The following is a 13,843-nucleotide window of genomic DNA, read 5'->3' as shown; positions in this document are numbered from 1 at the left end:
CCAGGGACTCCAAGCTTCCGTGCTGATGTGGAGCCACCTGGAAGGGGAGCCTTCCTCCCCCAGCAGGGGCATAGTGCCACCTTTTCCTTTCCTTGCTCCTGGGAAAGCCCAAGTCCCTGGATGGTGGCATCCTGCGCACGCACAAAATCATCCTTGTTCCTGTCCTTGGCCTGGTCTGGCCTCTCAGGGTCCCCTCCAGCTGCGAGGAGATTCCTGCTTCCTGAGGGGAAACCGTGAGGGAGGAGGGAAGTGCCTTGCCCTCTGGCTGCGGGTCAAGGGAAATGATAGCCGGTCTGGGATTTCCCTTCCGTTTTGGCTTGCACCTGTGACAGCACAGCCCACAGGGTATGGATGGACCTCAGCTTCCTCTCTGTGAAACGGGGAACGTTTATCTGCGTCTTGGGGCAACTGGGGGGCCACGGAGGACTAAGGAGTTATTCAGGGAATGTTGTTCTTCTTCTCCCTGAAAATGAACCAGAATGTGTGTGACTGAGAGAAAGGAGCCCACAGGGGGCCCTGAGGCCAAGGGGTGAGCAGGGGGCAGGGTAGGGGTGGGGAATCAAGGCCAGGTCCCTGCAGGGAGGAAGGGTCTCTCCCTGTGCTGGGCCTACAGGTAAGATGGGAGGGTGGTGAATGGAGGCCACCTGGGCAGTGCAGCGGCTGGACCCAGGCTTCCTGTGGGAGAAGGCTGGTGTGAGCGGATGGGGAGGGGAATGGAGGGGATGGGGGGAGTGGAGCTCTATGAACCTCCTTCACTGCAAGGTGGCCCATTTTGCAGCCTGGTTGCTTCCTTTCAGAGGCCTCCCAGCGGCCAGCTGCACCCCCCTCCAGGCACTGTGGGCCCCCAGAGACCCTGTGTGCTGAACCACAGGCAGGGTGGGTGGCCAGCAGTCTCCCTCAGCTGGTCAGCCCTGGTTTGGGGCTGCACACTCTCACTTTGTCAGCTCTGTTCCAAGGCGCCTGGCTGCATGCCCAGGTCAGTGGGGTTCCTGGGACTGGGCGATGGGGGTTAGGGTTAGGGCAGGGTCAGGACCTCTTCATGGCCTTTGAGCTTTAGGGGAGGCTTTGCCCCTTGGCACCCCTCTGAGCAGAGGGGTTGCTGATGAGGAAAGGGAGCAGGCCAACCTCAAATTGGGCGTTTCCCCAAAATGAAGGCCTCTGCGTCCCGTCCGTTCCCACAGAAAGAAAACTAAACTGCTCTCCCGGCTGCTCAGAAAGAAGAACAGGTACCGGCACCGAGTGCTGCATTGTGGGGGTGTCTGGGGCCGGCACCTGGCCGGCCGACCCCTGTGCATGCGCCTAGCATCCTGCTCCGAGGGTGCCACTAACCCCTAACCTGTGTCCCCTGTTTGGTGCTGCGGGCAGGGCTGTTGTGGGAGGGAGCCGGCGGGGTGGCAGGGCTATGCTGTGGCCTGTGTGTGTGTGTCGTGGGGTCGGAGGGCTCAGGGGCTATCCGGTGGGAATGAGGAGGGCAGACAGCCTGAACTCGGTTGAGTGGGTTCCTCTGTGTGCCACAGCACGTCCACCTGGCTGTGGCCCAGACCAGGAGGTTCCAGATGGGAACATGCGTCCCCAGACGGGAGGAATGTAGCCAGAAAGGAGCCTCGGCGAGAGGGGAAGGGGAAGGGGGTCTTGTAGCACAGTGGTGGGTTTTAAAATCTGTGTGTGTGTGTGTGTGTGTGTGTGTGTGTGTGTATACTATGTTTATATGTATGCTTTAAGGAGGCAAATACATTCCCACGAAACACAAATTCAGTAGAGATGAGAAGGGACCACGATGTCTCTCACACGCCTGTCCCATCATCTCAACACCACCCCCCAGCCCCACCCCACCCCCAGGCTGTGTGGTCAGTAGCTTCTTTGGATCCTTCTAGAACTGCCCTGTCCAACACTTGCCCCGGGAGGCTGGTGAGCACTTGAAATGTGGCCAGTGTGACTGAGCAGTTGAACTTCTGGTTTCACTTAATGTAAATATAACTTTCAACAGCCATCTGCGGCCGGTGGCTAGTCTTTATCGGTACCGTCCCATGGTTTCCTTATGCAAGAACAAACGTACATTTTCATTTTCTGCCCCCTTGCCCCCAAGTGGTGCTCATGTGAGAGACTGCAGCCTCTCACCCCCGGATGCCACTCTGTGGCCCTCTGCCCCAAAGGGCCTGTAGGCGCAAAGGTGTGGATGGTGACCGCGGTGTGGGTGGGAGCATGGGCCCTGTGAGTCGGGCAGTGGTCAGTGTCCCGGTGTGAGTGGGTGGACTGGCGGGGAGGCCGGCCGAGGCCTTTGGGGGCTGGCTGAGGAGGGGGGCCCAGCTAGGCACAGGGGCCGCTGCAGGACGTGTGGGATGAGACTCATTCGCCTCTAGGATGTTTGGCTTTCTCGTGCTGTGGAGCTCGGCTCCCTGGTGGAGCCCAGCGGTGGCCTGTGGGTGGCTTCCCTGAGGACCGAAGACCTCCAGCTTGGAGTTCCTCCCGGGCCGTCACTGTCTCCAAGGCAGGCCCTGTGCCCACACCCTTCGTTTCCACCCATTCTGAATCACGCGTACACGAACTTCTCACCTGTAAGCACGGGGACACACTCATACACATGTGGACATTGCATTTTCACGGTGAATTTATGTGAACACACACACATACACGCTCTCCAATTCACATGTTAACAGACACATGCTCATACGCGCATGCACATGCATTTCCATACGGATCCGTGCACACATCCCATCACAGGCACACCTGTGCATTTGCACATTCCCTTTTGTACACAGTGACTTCCCTCCATTGAGCTTTCTCCCCCGTCTCGCCTCCACAGTGACAACGCCCCTGCAAAAGGGGACAAGAGCCCTTCGCCTCCTCCAGATGGCTCCCCGGCCGCCCCGGAGATCAGAGTCAACCACGAGCCTGAGCCGCCTAGCTCAGCAGCAGCAGGGGCCGCCCTCCCCAAGTCCCCGTCTCAGGTAGGCACCGTGCCCCCTCCCCTGCTCCCTCTTCTTCCTGCTTCTCTCTCCTTCCCAGTCCTCTCCCCAACACCGGCCTGGGCTCCCCTCAGCGGCCCTGCCTTCTCCTGGGAACGCCTGTGACCGTGTGTCTCCCTCTGCTCCCCCCCAGCACCCTCTCCTTCCCTCTCTCCCTGACCCTTGGGGCTGCTGACCTCCTCATCTTCCTTCCCCCCCCCCCCTACAAGGGGCTTGGGGCCCTCAGCCCCAGGGCATCCAGATCTGCAGAGGCCATTGCTTTCTGTCCTCCTCATCTTCTCTCTTGGCATGATGCCATGCAGGACCTCCACAGGGTCAGCGAGGGAAAGGGCTCGGGGAGGGGAGCATGAGGTAGCCAAGGGGCACAGGCCCTGGGCTTCCAGAAGCCTCCCCCAAGAAGCTTGGCCCCCACTCCTACCCCCACCGGGTTCCTCCAGCTTTCTGCCATGTCCCCAGGAGCTGGCCTGCGGCCCCGTCTGAACTGATAGGCTTTCCCAGCTGTCAGCTCCTGGCAGCAGCCCTCTTGGTGGTTGGCCATGACCCTCCCCACAGCTGATTAGATGTGAAGAGTGTGACAAGAGCCCACACTTGAATAGTACTTGCTCTGGGCCCAGCACTATGCCACCACTTCCCACATTTTCATTCATTAAACCGTCACAGCCACCCTGTGAGGCAGATGCCCACCCCATCTCAACAAGTGAGGAAACCAAGGCTGGGGGGCGGGGCATGGTTCCTGACTTGCTGGAGGCCCTCCATGGGCAGGTGTGTGGCCATCCTGCCTGGCCCTCTGCTGGGCCCTGGCTCCTGCTCCATGCTGGCCTCCACGGGTGACAGACAAGAGAGCCTGGGCCCCTCCCGCAGGAGATGCAGAGAGGGTCCTGGAAGGGCAGAGAGCCCAGGTCATAGCTATTTCTCAGCGACAGCTTCTCTTCTCAGTGTCTCACCCAGATGGGTGACAGCCCAGAACTGCAGCCCCTCCCCCGCCGCCCTGCCCCCCGGGCTCTCCCTTCTTTCTCCTCTTCTTTTCTGTTCCCTCCCTGTCTCTCTCCTTTCACTTCCTCCCCCTCCTGTCCCCTTCTCTGTCATCCACTCTGTCTCTGCACAGCATTTCTGGACCTCCTGCTTCAGTTTCCCTCTAGGGGTGGCGCTGTGGTCCTGCGCCTCAGGCAGCCGTGACTCTTCTTGTCTTCCTCAGTTACCTGGGTGGGGCCAGGGCCTGGGGTGTGACTAACCGTGGCTTTGTCTCTGTCTGTCCCCCCTCCCCCACCCCCACGCTCTGCTGTGCCTCGCTGTGCGGCCCCTCACCTGCTGCCGACCCACAGCTCCGGAAAGGGCCACCAGTCCCTCCACCTCCCAAACACACCCCGTCCAAGGAGGTCAAGCAGGAGCAGATCCTCAGCCTGTTTGATGACACGTTTGTCCCTGAGATCAGCGTGACCACCCCCTCCCAGGTCAGCCGCGGCCACCGCGGCCCAGCTCTCTCTTATTCTCTCGGGACATGCATGGCCTTCTTCCTTCATCCCACGCCCTGTGCCTCTGCCTCAAGAGCCAGAATCTGGCCTGAGAGGTTGGCCCAGAGCCTCCCCCTTGCTCATTCATCCACCCCTCCATTCATCCTCCCCCATCCATTTCTGAGCATGGACTGTGGCTAGATGCAGGGACACAGGCGGGTGGTCCTCGGGCAGCCGGTCAGCTTGGTAGTGGCCTCATGCTTCCACTGGTGCGATGGGTGAAGAGGCATCAGCAGGGAGGATCCCGGCCAGTCCAGGAAGGGCCTCCTGGAGCAGGTGACATTTGCCAGGTGGCTGCAAGTAGACACATTGCTTTAGCCAGAGTCAACAGTGTGTGTGTATGTCAGGAGGGGTAGGACATGGGCTCAGGAGGTCAGAGTTCAGTGTGTGCAGAGTGCAGCAGCGGGGCAGTGAGAGGAGGCAGGGGGGAACACAGTTGGGAAGGCCCTGGAAAGTCTGGCCAAGGCACATAGACTGTAGCTCCCAGACATGCCGACTGGCCTTAGGAGTGGGACAGTGCTTGGGCCACGGAGCAGGGCTGCTGCTCGGAAGTGTCCTGAGAAGGCATGTAATGCTCATCCATAAGTGGACAGAAGGAGGGCTGAGCAGGAAGGTTACTGCGGAGGCACGGACGTGGGCTGTACAAGGTCAGATGGGTTCGCAGAGGCCACTGTGTGCTCAGCCCTCCAAGCCTGCCCTCCAGGCCTCGAAGCCAGGGCCCTTCCCACTACGGCCTCGCCTGTGGTGCAGGCTTGCTGATCCCAGGCTGTGGCTGGCCCGTGCTGGAGGGCTGCCCTAGAACTACTCTGCCCAGGGCCTCTGGTTGCTGCCTCCTGCCTGCTCCTTTGCACAAGCTCAGAGGCCTGGGGTTGGGGGGTGGGGAGAGGCGGTGCAGGGCAGAGGGTGAGTGTGGAAGGAGAGACGGTTGGGAACTGAGGATGGTGGTCTCTGCTAAGAGTGGCCTAAGGCTGAGTGGGCTTCAAGCCGGGACAGAGTTCTCTGAGTTAGAAATAGGAACTTCCGGTATGGGGTGGCTGGGTGGGCAGGTGGGCGATTTGCTGGCTCGGGCCCGGCAGGCCTGGGAGCCCCTGTCTAGAAGGTGACCAAGGCCGGTTCAGGGGCCCCTGAGAGGGGAGGACACCGGGTGGCATGACCTCCGGGACAGCTCGCTGCTGGAGCACTCACCAGCCTGAGTAGGCCTCCACCCTAGAGGTGCACATGAGGGACACGGGGTCACACAGAGCGCTAAGAAACGCTCAGTAGGGGATGGTGCCAGCCCCTTATTGACACGACCTTGTTGGGTTTTCACCTGAGCTGTTAGGAGGGGGTTCTTGCCCCTGTTCAGCAGGCGAGGACCCCGTGGGCCTGCCCGGCAGCCACACCGCCCTCACCTAGTGTGTTGGCCTCTCTGTGCTCACCGCATGCCTCCTTGCTACCCCCTCTGCCCACTCCAGGGACCCAGGTCTCTGCCCGGGGGTGGGAAGCCTACACCGTGGGTGCTGTTGCTGGGGGCTGGGATGGGCTGTCTGTGATGCTGTGCTCACAGGGCTGCTGGGCAGGGCTGAGGTGAATAGCCTGCATCCTTGCACCGGAGGACAGTTGTGGTCCTGCATGGTGGGTAGCTGGCTCGCTGGGAGGCAGGGAGGGAGGATGTGGTCTGCCCTTTGGTGCCCCTGTCCCCTTGGAGCACAAAAGGGCAGCTGTCTGGGCTTGAGTGACCTCTGAGAAGGAGCTGGTGGTGGGGCTACTTGGGGGAGAGAAACACTGCTACCAGCTGGCAGGGGTGGTGGGGCACCTACAGGCCATGCACCCACGGTGTCTTGAGCACTCACTCACTTAGAGAGGGCAGGGTCATGGGGACAGAGCAGTGGCCCCAACCCCAGCCTCATTAGACAGGGATCAACCCAGGGAAAGTCACTAGTTGGGGGTGGGCTTGGGGCAGGGGCTTGGGACTTGGGGCCCCGTGTCCAGGAAGTGAGACCACTCAGCCCGGGCTCTCCGAGGTCTGTGCCTTGTCCCCTGAGCTGTGGGACAGCTGGCACCTAGTGTTCTCAGAACTGAGAGTCTCAGGTCTCTGCTGACAGGCCGCAGCTCCGCTGTGAAGTCCCGTCTGGGGAGCCCATTTCCCCAGGACCCAGGTCTTGGGTCCTTCTAGACGCAAGGCTTTAGGTGGACGTGGACAGTCTCCTGGGGCCATGCCTGTTACCAGCACATTCCTGGGCTGCACTCAGGCCCGCTGAATGGGAGTCTCTGGGGGTGGGACCTGCGGTTTGAGTACAGGTGCCCCCAGTGTCGGGGAACCCACACCTAAGATTTGGCTCCCAGGCGGTGTGTGTTGGCTCAGCCCTGTCCTCACTCTGTGGAGCTGGCGGGTGGGTGGGTGTCACCACAGGTGAGCTGTGTGGGGCAGCGAGGGGGGCCTGTCCTAGGGAGGGAGGTGGACTGTGCTGCTTCTGGGGGGGCAAGGGTGAGGCTGGGAGAACCTGTGGGTGTGGGGAGCAGAGAGGAGCATGCACCGGGAGCCCACCACGGTCTGCAGGACAAGACAGACCTCTGGCTGGGCTGGGCTGGCGGGTGGCTACCCCAGTGGGCCTGCTGCTGATGTCTGAGGGGGGTGGCGGGTGCGGTCCTTGTGTGCGTGGAGCCTGTGCCAGGGTCGTGGTGGGGGCAGTGCTCCCACGTGTGAGGCAGACGTGAGCATGTGTGCCTGCCGTGAGCTCCCCGTGGAGTGCTCCCAGCCTGTCACTAACTGCCTTCCTCCTCTGCCACTGCTGCCAAGTTTGAGGCCCCGGGGCCTTTCTCGGAGCAGGCCAGTCTGCTGGACCTGGACTTTGACCCCCTCCCGCCTGTGGCGAGCCCCGTGAAGGCGCCCACACCCTCTGGTCAGGTTGGTCTGAGCCCACCACCACCACCACCTGCGGACATGCGGGTCTCTGGGGCGCCGGGCCGTGGGCTCATGTCTGGCCATGGGTGCCCATCTAAGCCACCAGGCCTTTAGGGTCCTGGGGTCAACAGGCTTTCCTCCCACTCACTGCCCTTCCCCTGGTGCCCTGGCCCCCTACCGCCCCCTGGCCCTGCGCAAGAGGAGGGGAAGAGCAGACACGTGTCAGGGAGAGGGCCCTCGGGAGGAAGGTCAGCTGAACACTCACTTGGTAACTTGCGGCCTCGGTCAGCCTCCTGCCCCTCTCCTCGCAGTGGCTCTGTGTCTGGGCACTCCCTGGCAGGTGTCCAGGACTTGGCCCCCTGGAGACCCTGGAGCCTGGCTCCGTGCTGCCCTGAGCCCGTTGGGCTCCAGGGCCTTGGGGTGGGGGTCCCTGGGGACTGCTCGTCTGCCCCCTGTCACTAACCTTTGCACTAACTCTGTCCTTCTCCCCTTCTGCTGCGCCTAGTCAATTCCATGGGACCTCTGGGAGGTAAGCTGTGTTTGCTCTGTGCCCACCCCCAGAGGGAGCTGCTCCTCCCTGGCCCACCCTGCCTGGTCCTGCACCTGGCCTGGTCACAGGTGCACACACACGCACGCCCGGGCTGGTGCTGGTGTGCGCAGGAGCTGGCCGTCACTGCCTGTCTCCAGGTGTCCCACTGCTTCCCCTCTGCCAGGCCCTGCGGGGAAGGGGCTCTTCGGTTTAGCCAGAGAAGGTCCTCTGTGGTTTGGCTCAGTCGTGGGGTCTGTGAGTGGCCCCGTAGGATGGATGTGGTGTCCTCCTGCTGGGCTGCGGCCTGCGAGGCAGGGCGGCCTTGGGGTGGAAGGTCTTCGTCCTTGAGAAGGTTTGTGTCTGTGGGGATCCTACAGGGCAGCGGCATCGGGGAGATGTTGGGATAGAGGACAGGAGGAGGGTGGCTCGAGGGACAGGAAAAGCAGGGTGAGGCCAGGTGCCCTTATGCGAGCAGGCCTGCTGGGCAGTTGTCCTCATCACCTGGGGGCTCAGGCACGAGGCTCAGGGAGGGCGTGGGGCCGCACTACCACTATGCAGCTTCTGAAGGAGCAGGAGCCGCTGTGTGCGAGTGCTGGGAGCACTTCTCCCAGGAGCTTGAAGGCTCCGAATAGCCTTGCTGTGGAGGAGGCCAGAGGAAAGCCTGGCACGGGCAGCCATTTTAGCGAGGGGCCTTTGGTGGGTGCTGAGCCGCGTGTGGCTCGTTTGCGCCTGCTCATCCCTTTGTCAGGAGTAGGAGCAAGGAGGTGGGAGTGGTTTTCCCTTCAGAGGGTCCACGTGTGTCCCTTGATGGGCCAGGCTGCCCGCCACAGGCACCCAGTCTCCCCTCTGCCAACGCTGGGCCGCTCATGACTCTCTTCTCTTGTCTTGTGCCCTTGCCCAACACCCCCTCCTCCCTGGTCTTCCACCCCTCCCGCCCTGCTCTCCCTGGTGGCCCATCACTAGCCCACAGAGAGTCCAGCTGGCAGCCTGCCTTCCGGGGAGCCCAGTGCTGCCGAGGGCACCTTTGCTGTGGCCTGGCCCAGCCAGACGGCCGAGCCGGGGCCTGCCCAAGTAAGTGCCCATCTGCCAGCTCCCAGTTGTCCCCAGTCCCTGGGGGTGTAGCAGTGAGGAAGAGCCTGGAGGAGGAGGCACAGGATGGACGAGGCCACTGTGGGCCTGAGGGTGAGGTCAAGGCGGTGAACCAGGAGGCCCCTAGGATGGGGCTTACCACTCCTGCTCGCTGTGATTTAGGCCAGATTGGCCCCTCTCCCCCTTGCCAGCCCCACCCCAGCCTCCCAGCTTAGGCCTCCTGCAGTGGGAGGGAGGAGCGTTCAGAGCATCTCTCTGTTTGTGGCAGGTACTTTCCAGAATTTTCTCATTTAACTTTCACCCTAACCTAGACATTTCCTCCTTTTACAGATGAGGAAGTGGGGGCTAGAAAGCTTGAGTGATTGATTGTGCCCAGAGCTCGGAAGTGGCCGAGTGTGAGTGTTGGCCCAGGTCAGCCTGACTGAGGCTGGACAGTGTCCACTCTGCCTTGGCCAGGCCCCTCCCCCCATGGTGCCCATCACTGTGCTGCCCCCCTCCTTGGGGAACAGGTGTCCAGGGCTGGGCAAAGGCTGCTCCAGCCTGCCCTGAGTTGTTTGGCCAGGGACAGGCACTTGTTGCTGTCCCCAAGTGTGGGGGTCTCATGGCTCAGCCAGCAGGCCAGGCAGGTGGGAAGAAGCTGAGGCCTGGCCAGGCCTTGGGCTTAGAGGACAGGACCTGTGAGGGAAGGTCGGGGTGGCATCCAGGGGCCCGTGTGGCACGTCACTTGGCATCTCTGTGCTGCCAGCACCTTCTCCAGCAGCTTCCCGTGACAGGCACCCAGCCTCTCCTCCAGGAGCTCCCTGTACTGCCCAGCTCTAGACACTGCTGCTGTCCATGGCCCTTTCCTTGTCCTGGTCACAGCGTCCGTCCCGTGTCTGACCCCATGCCGGCATTTGTGTTGCAGCCAGCAGAGGCCTCCGAGGTGGCGGGTGGGACCCGACCTGCGGCTGGAGCCCAGGAGCCCGGGGAGACAGCAGCAAGTGAAGCAGCCTCCGTAAGACGACAGGGACCAAGACCCTGTCTTTTCTTTCCTGCTGTCTGCCCGCCCTCCCGCTTGTGGCTCCCTAGCCCTGTGTGTTCCCTGTGCTCCTTGCTCTGTGCTGGTCCAGGTCATAGTTCCCGTTGAGGAACCCGGAGGCAGACCAGTCTGGCATCAGTCACAGAGACCCTCCCCTTCCCTTGCCCCTGTGGCCCCTGCCCTCTGGGACCCACTCCCTTACCACGCTGACTGTGCTTCCTCCCCTCAGAGCTCTCTCCCTGCCGTGGTGGTAGAGACCTTCTCAGCGACCGTGAATGGCACCGTGGAGGGCAGCGGTGGGGCAGGACGCTTGGATCTGCCCCCGGGGTTCATGTTCAAGGTACGCCCAGGCCAGCTTGACTCCACAGCCTCTGCTGCCATCTGAGCCGACGGTGCCCTGGCGGTGTGGTCACCCCCTTTTACAGATGAAGACCCTGAGCTGGGAGGCTATGTGGGTTTGCCCAGAGTTCCCCTGCCCCCACTCCCGCTGCTACCCAGTGGGCGGGGTGGCGTCTTGAGCTTTTAGGATCTCCTGTCAGCACGCTGAAGCCCCCACAAGGCCTGGTGCACTGTGCTAGGTTGCAGGGGGGGACCAAAGGGGTCTGCGGGAAGGGGTGTTGAGCTCTTCCCCAACCTCTGCAGGTACAGGCCCAGCATGACTACGTGGCCACCGACACGGATGAGCTGCAGCTCAAGGCTGGTGATGTGGTACTGGTGATCCCCTTCCAGAACCCTGAGGAGCAGGTGAGGGCCCTGGCTGGCTGAGGCGGGAGTGGCCAGCAGGGGGCAGCAGAGACCTGCCAGCTACAGACCTGCAGGCACAGCGCCAGCTGCTCTTCCTTCCTCCTGTTAGCTCCTTCTCTCTGTCTCTGTGCCCTTCTCCCCTGACTCGTTTTCCCCTCCCTTCACCTCCCCCACTCTCTCCCTTCCCTTTGGCCCCTTTCCTGGGCCATCACATCCCCTACCCCGGTCTCCTTTCTCTGTTTCCTTGGTCAGCTCTCCTTCTTCCTGGGCTCTGCCTTTCTCTCAGTTTTTTGCATCCAAGTGGCTTTCTTTCTCCCCTCCTCCTTCCCCTGCCTCTGTCCTCCACGGCCTCCTCTCTCCTGGGACAGGATCCCTGGCCACCCCTCTGTGAGCCCTCCTGCCCGGCAGTGAGCTGGCGAGGTGCCCACTCTGCAGCGTCACATTGGGCCGCCTCCTCCAGGCTGGCCTTGCCCTCTGCCCATAGGCACAGTGTGTGGGTTCCAGCAGGCCCCCTTGAACACCCTCAACTGTGTCCCCAGCTGTTTCCCAGGCCAGATAACTCCCAGACCCTCCCCCTGCTGTGGCTTCTCCTGGTTAGTTAATGTCACAGTGAGCTCCAGCCGAGACTGGGGCTGGTGCAGAGCGGGGACTGCCCTCTAAATTCTGACAGGCTGCTGGTTCGGGCCGGGAGGTTTGAGTGCCGAGGGTTTCCTGGGCCCAGTACTAAATCTAACAGCTTCCTTCAACCCTTGGGTCTCCACTGGTCTTCTGGGGGCCAGCCCTGGGCTAGGCAGGATTTTAAGTGGAGTCCTGGCCCCCAACCCACAGTGGGGGTCATGTGGGTGGGTGGACGAGGCTCAAAAAGGACATACATAGGCTCTGTGACAGGCAGGTAATGACGTAACAAAGGCCTAGGGAGGTCCCAGGCAGAGCAAGGTCAGTGATGGCATCTGCCACGGCCAGAGGTGTATGGCCCCTGCGGATCTAGGGATCGGGGTCTGGGGCTGGGAACACTGCCAGAACTTGGGTAGATGGTCCCTGTGAGGGGTCAATATGAAAGCAAAGGCCAGGTTTGAGTCTGAGGGCTTGATGGGGTGGCCTTGGGTCACTTGAGGTGCGTTTAACTGGTCAGTGCTCACCAGAAACTTCTGGTATTGTTTGTAGAAGTCTGGAAGGACAGCCAATGTGCTCTGTGAGCACCAGACAGTGAGAAACTCCTTGGCCTGGGATTGAGAGATTTTAGACACATTCAGACCAGCACAGCAGTTAGGTTGCCTTTGTAGAGAGAGGAGAACTCACCCAATGACAGTTAAATCCACATTCTGAAGGGCGGATGTCTCCTGGCTTGGGCAGGTTTGGGTCTGGGATAGCAAGGAATGCTGCCTGGAGGAGGCATTCTTTCAGTTTGGGTGTGACAGGCTAGAGGAAACGATCAGGCAGAGGAGGGGACATCCTCCCAGCAGATCTTAAGTGAGCCCCATGTCCTGTAGGGTTTGAGTGCCCTCCGTCCCCATCCCTGCGTGACCTGGGTGCCCTGTTTTGCTCTCAGGATGAAGGCTGGCTCATGGGCGTGAAGGAGAGTGACTGGAACCAGCACCTAGAGCTGGAGAAATGTCGGGGCGTCTTCCCCGAGAACTTCACCGAGCGGGTTCAGTGAGGGCAGCAGCTGCTGCAGCTGTCTGGGCATGTGGAGAACACCTTTTCCCGAAAAATGTGTGTGTCTTTCTTTCTTTCTTTCTTTCTTTCTTTCTTTCTTTCTTTCTCTTTCTTTCTTTCTTTCTTTCTTTCTTTCTCTTTCTTTCTTTCTCTCTCTCTTTTTTTTTTTCCTGATTTTGTTTTTGAACTTTTGAAAAGCGAAGGGAAATCGAGAGAGAGACCTAAGCCAAGAGGTGTTCTCCCAGGGATTAGGTTGTGTTCCAAAGAGTCTGGTTTCGGCGATTCCAGTGGCATCACCAGTGTTCTTGAAGCTGCCGTGTCCCCTAGTTGAGTACCTGGCCGCCCCCACCTCCCACCGCGCCCGCATGTGTGCCTGGCCGCAGGGCCGGGGCCTGGGGGCCGCTGAGCCGCCTCGCTTGCCTGAAGCTTCGGGCCAAGCAGTCTGGGCAAGTGTCCTCTTTCTCCTGGCAGCTGCTGTGGGTGGGGTCGGGTCTCTCCAGAGACCTGGGGGCCCAGACATCAGGCTGGCCTGGCCCTGCCCCGCAGACCGTCTGTGTGCTGTTTGAAAATAAACCTTAGTGTTCAAAACGAAATGAAACAAACTGAACAAAAACCCTCAGAAAATGTGTGTTTGTTGTATTTGTTCTCCCTCCGTTTCTGTCTGCAGTGCAGTGGAACCGTGATTATCGGTGGCTTTTTCTACTGGGACAGTCCACCCCCCCTTAACCTGCTGCCAGGGCAGGTGCTGCTGGGCCGGAGGCTGCATTCTGGCTGTGCCCCCAGCAGCTATGGTGTGCCCGACAACACTTCCTTTAGAGCTCTTCTGGGTCTGGACCCTGCGGAGCCCTTCAGCCCCTGCCCCCTAGCGTTTTTAGTGGTGGTTGGTTGGGATACAGGAGATCAGGGGCTTGAAGACTCAGTTGCCTGCCGCCTTATTTATTAATTTAATACATGTGAGAACTTGGAGGTCAGGTGCCAGAGACTCCATTTCCCAGATGAGGAAACTGAGGCCCAGGGAGGTTCAGTTGCTTGCTGATCAGCAGCGGGACTAGGTTCTGAACCCGAACATTTGGCCCCGGGTGCATGGGAAGGTCTGAGCCTGGTGGCAGTAAAGACAAGTCAGCCCACCCAACTGCTCCTTCGTGCCACCTGCTTCCCTTTCCAATACGAAGGTCCCCATTGCATGCAGCCCCGTTCTTCAGCTCCTCAGTAGACTTGGGCTGCTGAGAAGCCTGTGACACATGCCTGTGGTGGCCTGGGTCCCTCCCAGCAGCCACCGGAGCTGTGCTCATGGGCCTAGGGACCAGCTGGACCTCCAGGTGCAAGGGACTTGTCTCTGCAGAAATCTGTATGGTGGTAAAAAGCCAGTGAAGGAGACGAACGTCAGAGTCTTAGATTTATTTTTGGGTAACACCCTTGAGCTGTGCTTCAGGTGGTGGCATCGTC

The 13,843-nt window shown here is 60.7% G+C and overlaps 1 protein-coding gene across 23 annotated transcripts in view; it reads left to right on the top strand.

Moving 5' to 3' along the window:
• Positions 1-13,021, top strand: part of BIN1 (bridging integrator 1) — a 55,558-nt gene extending 42,537 nt beyond the window's left edge. For 4 of the 23 annotated variants that reach the window (XM_078451404.2, XM_060624890.3, XM_060624886.3 and 1 more), the window contains 10 exons: positions 1,182-1,226; positions 2,804-2,948; positions 4,289-4,417; positions 7,257-7,364; positions 7,867-7,890; positions 8,854-8,961; positions 9,884-9,973; positions 10,227-10,337; positions 10,640-10,741; positions 12,291-13,021. In XM_078451404.2, coding sequence (XP_078307530.1) covers positions 1,182-1,226; positions 2,804-2,948; positions 4,289-4,417; positions 7,257-7,364; positions 7,867-7,890; positions 8,854-8,961; positions 9,884-9,973; positions 10,227-10,337; positions 10,640-10,741; positions 12,291-12,398 — 970 coding nt within the window. In that variant the 3' untranslated portion in view covers positions 12,399-13,021. The remainder of the gene's footprint in view (positions 1-1,181; positions 1,227-2,803; positions 2,949-4,288; positions 4,418-7,256; positions 7,365-7,866; positions 7,891-8,853; positions 8,962-9,883; positions 9,974-10,226; positions 10,338-10,639; positions 10,742-12,290) is intronic. The other 19 variants (XM_078451406.2, XM_078451405.2, XM_060624887.3 and 16 more) reach the window with 11 other exon arrangements.
• Positions 13,022-13,843: the final 822 nt, after the last annotated feature.

The sequence above is a fragment of the Panthera onca genome, chromosome C1 (genome assembly GCF_046562875.1).
Source record: "Panthera onca isolate mPanOnc1 chromosome C1, mPanOnc1 haplotype 2, whole genome shotgun sequence".
NCBI classification, from domain to species: Eukaryota; Metazoa; Chordata; class Mammalia; order Carnivora; family Felidae; genus Panthera; species Panthera onca.
Note: the sequence above shows the minus strand (reverse complement) of the source record. Positions and strands in the feature narration are given on the sequence as shown.